Source organism: Priapulus caudatus, unplaced genomic scaffold, assembly GCF_000485595.1.
Source record: "Priapulus caudatus unplaced genomic scaffold, Priapulus_caudatus-5.0.1 Scaffold1489, whole genome shotgun sequence".
Classification (NCBI taxonomy): Eukaryota; Metazoa; Priapulida; class Priapulimorpha; order Priapulimorphida; family Priapulidae; genus Priapulus; species Priapulus caudatus.
In genome coordinates, this window is record NW_014578550.1 from 72,256 (window position 1) to 78,113 (window position 5,858).

The following is a 5,858-nucleotide window of genomic DNA, read 5'->3' on the forward strand; positions in this document are numbered from 1 at the left end:
CACACATCACAAAGCCGGATATATTATATCATACATACACATACGATACATACACATACGTACCTCCCTCTATCTCTATCATACATACACATACGTGAGTAGATATAATAGCCACGTGCTGCGTAAATGCTTGCGTTCGTTTACAGTTAGGATTAAACTCATTCGAGTTCATATAACATTCATAGAGTATTAGCATAACATTGCTACATATTTGTAGTAGGAATTTCAAAGCCGCACGCTGCGGCAATGCAGACATGGGGACCGCATTTGCATGACCACAGGGGGCGCCCCGCGTGAGCGCCGGCACAGTGTCACCACAGGGGGCGCCCCGCGTGAGCGCCGGCACAGTGTCACCACAGGGGGCGCCCCGCGTGAGCGCCGGCACAGTGTCACCACAGGGGGCGCCCCGAGCGTGCGCCGGCACGGTGCGACCACAGAGGGCGCCCCGAGCGTGCACCGGCATGGGGCAACCACAGGGGGCGTCCCGAGCGTGCACCAGCACGGGGCCACCACAGAGGGCGCCCCGACTGAGTGCCAGCACGGTGCCACCACAGGGGGGCGCCGGGTGTTCTCGCTCACCGGATGAGTTTCTTCTCGGGATCGAGCAGATTCAGTAGCTTGTCGGCGTAGACCTTCTTCGATGCGGTGAAGAGGACGACCTCGTAGAGGGTGCTGACGCGCTCGAGAAACTCACGCAGGAACGGACGCGTGCGAACGTAGACCTGGGCGAGAGGAGAGAGAGATACGTGTTAGCGAGAGAGAAAGAGAGATGGATGGATGGATGGGGATGGAGGAGATGGAGAGAGAGAGTGAGAGAAAAGAGAGAGAGAGAGAGAGAGTGAGAGAGAGAGAGAGAGAGACAGAGAGACAGAGACAGAGACAGAGACAGAGACAGAGAGAGAAAGAGAAAGAGAGAGAAAGAGAGAGAATGTTATAGTAAATAAAAAGACAATGGCAATGACGATGGCAAACAAAAAGACACGGCCTCTTCTTATTTCTAACAGAAACGCGAGAAACATCCAGATCGAACTACAAACACACAAATCTACAATAAAATGCAAATCAATATAGTACATAATAGCAATAAGCACATAAGACGGTGTGGTCATACCTGGTAGGTGACATCTTGAAACAGGACCGGGAATGTCAGGTCAGCATCCTCTAGTTCGTTTAGGCTACAGTGAACCAAAGTCTCATCCTGAAGAACAAGCCACACAAATAACGTCAGCATCTCGCGCTGTCACCAGCTAATCAAGATTCGATTTCATAGCAAACGCAACCGATTAGTTTTGATGGCGGACCATTATGCCAAGATTGGTTTGGGCAGCTCCATTACTCACGATGAACATATCCCTGATGTCCCCCCGTCAATATTACTGATTGTGGCGACTAACTTGCTGACAGATAGTTTCCGAGGTGTCTCACAAGGTGGCAGCACACACTATTGCCCAGAATATTGCTGTGCTATATCCTGCCCTGATCAAAGGTTGCAGCTATAAACCTTGCGCACAGAAAATAGTATGCGCGTACACACATTTAAGGTATTGCCAACTTCTTTTTCATTGTACCTTTCTTACTGATACGGATACTTCAACAGTAATTCATATTATATCACACAGCAATACAGTATATTACACTGTAGAAGACTTATCAAATAATGAAAGAGTGAGAGAGTGAGAAAGAGGGTAAGGGTAAGAATGAGAGAGGGGGGAACACGGCGTACAATGAGGGTAGACTGACACACAGCAACGCTGGTTAGCACCCTTGCTCAGCATCACTGTAATCGATACCTGGCTGTGAGGAGGAGGGGGGGGGGACCTACTGCACGCTACTCGTAAATTCTAAGCTAATCACACTAAGCAGGTTAGACTTGCTGAAAATTTAATGACATAGCCGTGCGTGCGTGCGTTGGTGAGCAACATGGACGTTGGTGCAACACAGACTGCTGCTGCTGCTGCTGCTGCTGCTACTACTACTACTGCTGCTACTGCTGTTGCTGCTACTGCTGCTGCTGCCATTGCTACTGCTGCTACTGCTGCTGCTGCTGCTGCTGCCATTGCTACTGCTGCTGCTGCTGCTGCTGCTGCTGCTGCAGAAGCAGAGCTCATTAATCACACTCGCTTCAGAGTCTGCTGCTGTAGCTGGAACAGCATGACTCACCACCTATACGCGTAGCGCCACCTCTAGGCAGACTGTAGAGTAAACGTAGTGCAGTGTATATATCCGCACGCAGGGATGTACATGTGTACGTTTGTGTGTATGAACGCGCGCGCGTTTGTGTGTGCGTGCGTGCGTATGTACAGTGACTCACGTACATATATTGCTCCTCTTCAACGGTCTACACATTTTGAACGAATAATCATTATTGAGTTTGTGTAAACGGGAGATAACACACACGCACGCACGGCACACACGTACGCATGCCATACACAAGCATACATGCGCCGCTCACACGCACGCACACACTCACCCATGTACAAACACATACAAATACACGATATATTACTAATCCACGGCGAATAGACGTTTTGCGGCTAGAATACTGTAACGAATTCTCAAGAATCTTGTTTATTCTCCACAAGTCACTTCCTGTTGCGTTTGATAGGCACACAGCACATCTTCACATTCTCAGCACCCATATGACAGATTCACGTCAAGGCATTCCTTCAATTCCTTCCTCATTCCTATTCAGGCAGGCAGTTTACTTATTTACCATATGACAGCCATGCCATTGCATATGCTTTTTCTTGATGTAAATTAGCCCAAAAAATTACTAAAGACACATACTTAAATACAACACAAATTGCGTGGGTTGGTAAGTGGTTGGGGCCCATGATCACAGGCAGTGGCACGTTGGTGGGTGGGTGGCTGATATGGTAACAAGAGCTCACTATAACCATTACATCATCAATGATCTATCGCCATTACAGCACTGAACAACCAACACACAAACTGAATCCTTCGTGTCAGCTGCCTTTGGTTTTTCTCTGCCATTTACCTAATGCCTCTTTAACCGTGCACCTGCCCCTTCCCCTTCACGACGCATAACGGAAGCGAACATTCAGGTTTACACAAACACCACGCTAGCAATCAGTTGAGCAACAGCCAACACGCACTGCTGAGGAGCCATCACTATTGTCAAAATGCACGGGGAGGGAATGGAGGGTGTCAAAATTGAACAGAATCTGCCATTCATCCTCCGGAAGTGACAGCCAAAATCCACTATCGCATAGAAGTTTTAGGTTTCAGGGTGAAATGAATAGTAAGTAATAACAACCATTTACATCACCAGCTTTGGCGCACTGGAGAGATGCGTTAGCAAAACTAGAAAGCGTGACAGCAAAACACTGAGTGTATATGCAATGTAAACTGTTTTTCCCACAACCTTACAACCAGAACACAGTACACAGTTGCTCACACTCTTCCAGCAAAAGATACCGTTATCCTAGGAAAGCTAAAACATGCCAACTTCTACCCCCCCAGGAAAAAATAATGGCAACGTGCCAAGGTGACTGTGTCCTCAGCTGGGATGGCGCTGCTGACAATGTCCAAGTTATTGCCTGCCACGCGTGTACACCGTGAATTACACTTCGTCTGCTCGTACGCGATCACACTAATACGGCTCCGGACACGGGTGCTCGACTCCTACAACAGCGACACCTACCAGGTCAATGACGAGGGAAAACTCCGGGCTACTCCTGGTTCGGAGAGGAAGTGCCGGGTGCCTCCGCCGCATCTCTTCTGTCAGCGGTGGCAGGTGCTTGATGAAATAGTATCTGGAGGAACGCCGACAAACACCGCGATTAGCGACCGAACAAAATACGGTTTGCTGAGGGACGTCGTGGGATTCCCACACCGGCGGCAAAATATTTCTCGAAGAATTTCGATGAGGCAGACACATTTTTCGTGACTCGTACCTTCCCATCAACATGGAACAAACTCTTCTGCTCTTATGGAACAACTGGTCTGCAGCAGCATGAGCTATAATTTCTCAGACAGTAGACACAGACATAACTAGACAGAGGGCACTCACGGAGAGTGCATACCTCCGCCAGAAACATACGCCATACGCCCCATGTAACATGTATGTGTTACGGCTGTTGCTGACTGACTGGCCTGCTGCTGGCTGGCTGACTGGCTGGCGCGCTCACTCAACGCGCTAATATCGATCGCGCGAACACACTAACACTGACTGGCCTGCTGCTGGCTACACGAACACACGAACGCACGAGACCAATCACATAACCTCCGCCCTCCAACTCCGTTGAGCGGAGGTAACTATATGTGCTGTCGAAATCACGTTCTATCTTCTTAATACACCTTCAAGTACATTAAGCTTCTTCTTATCAGTAGCGAGTGAAATGAGGATGCTATAGACATGCGCTTATCTTCTATCTAGACTGTTCGGGGAACAAACGTAATAACAACCCATTTTACACGACCTTCCAGCAGGGTATTAGCCAGGAATGAGTATTGTGGGAGTGCAGAAAAAATATTTGGGAGTGCAATTTTACAAATGTACATGGCTTTAGATCAACATTTTAAGCCGTGCAGTTTCAAAACTGACCGTGCAAATCACGGCTGCACGGCTCGCTGGCTAATGTGTTCCCTTCCAGCACGATATCCCACGTTCCGCGATTTTCCGACTCTCCCGGAAAACTCCCGCCGTGAGATTACGGAACTCTGCTGTACTCACGGGTCAAACACGTCCCACTCTTCCTCGTAGGTACCCGCCTCCGTCGCTGGCTCTCCCTCGTACTCATAGCAGCCGCTGTAGCTGTACGTCTCATAGACGGGCGACACGACCTCGCGGCACGCTGGCACAGACTCGCCGACCGCCGACGTACAGGTGGCGCCCTCGCCGCCGTTCGGCAGCGCCTGAGCAGGCATCTCGCCGTCGGTGCCGTCAGTTCCGTCGCGAGCGTTGAAAGCTGTGTGCGCATGCAAAACACGTGGTTAGAGTGTTACAATGCAAGCAAATGAAACATTCGTCATGCACCAAGCATCGCAAGTAATGCAGGCAAACATGCACACACGGGCACACACGGGCACGCACGCGCGCACCGTGGACATACGACACGTGCACAGGCACGCGCGCACCGTGGACATACGACACGTGCACAGGCGTGCACGCACGCGCGCACCGTGGACATACGACACGTGCACAGGCGTGGACGCACGCGCGCACCGTGGACATACGACACGTGTATACACGGGCACGCACATCACAGGTTCCTGACTCAGTAGGAGCTACGCAGCGCGCCATCTCGGTTATTAATCATGTCTAAAGGTGTGACGAAGAAGACCTACTAGTACTAACGGCGTTCCTGTACGGTTACACAACACTGCACGTCTTTAGCCGTCGCACACACACAGCTAAATCTCATACTGGACGCACATCCGCGGAAAGATAGCACGGAATTCATACATTCCCCTTCCATTTGCCGCATAGAGACGCGTTTTCCCCATATCCTTCTCTCATCCTTCCGCCTCCTCCCCCTCCTCCTGCTCCTCCTCTCATAGTGACGCCTAGACACAATGACGTGTGCAACTATGCTCAGTGTAGGTTCGATCCAATACTTCCCAGTAGAGCCACCAACGTCAGCAAGATTCACACTGGGGGAGACAGTGGGAGACAGTGGGAGACAGGGGGAGACAGGGAGACAGTGGGAGACAGGGAGACAGGGAGAGACAGGGAGACTACACTGGGGGAGACAGGGAGACAGTGGGAGACAGGGAGACAGGGAGAGACAGGGAGACTACACTGGGGGAGACAGGGAGACAGTGGGAGACAGGGAGACAGGGAGAGACAGGGAGACTACACTGGGGGAGACAGGGAGACAGTGGGAGACAGGGAG

At 50.7% G+C, this 5,858-nt stretch overlaps 1 protein-coding gene across 1 annotated transcript in view; it reads right to left on the reverse strand.

Moving 5' to 3' along the window:
• LOC106816796 (CTD small phosphatase-like protein 2) overlaps nucleotides 1-5,858 on the reverse strand; it is a 21,579-nt gene that overhangs the window by 6,743 nt on the left and 8,978 nt on the right. Inside the window, exons 7-10 of the mRNA XM_014821415.1 lie at nucleotides 4,697-4,931; nucleotides 3,665-3,776; nucleotides 1,112-1,198; nucleotides 580-722 (exon numbers count right to left, since the gene is read on the reverse strand). Of these exons, the coding sequence (XP_014676901.1) occupies nucleotides 580-722; nucleotides 1,112-1,198; nucleotides 3,665-3,776; nucleotides 4,697-4,931 (577 nt within the window). The remainder of the gene's footprint in view (nucleotides 1-579; nucleotides 723-1,111; nucleotides 1,199-3,664; nucleotides 3,777-4,696; nucleotides 4,932-5,858) is intronic.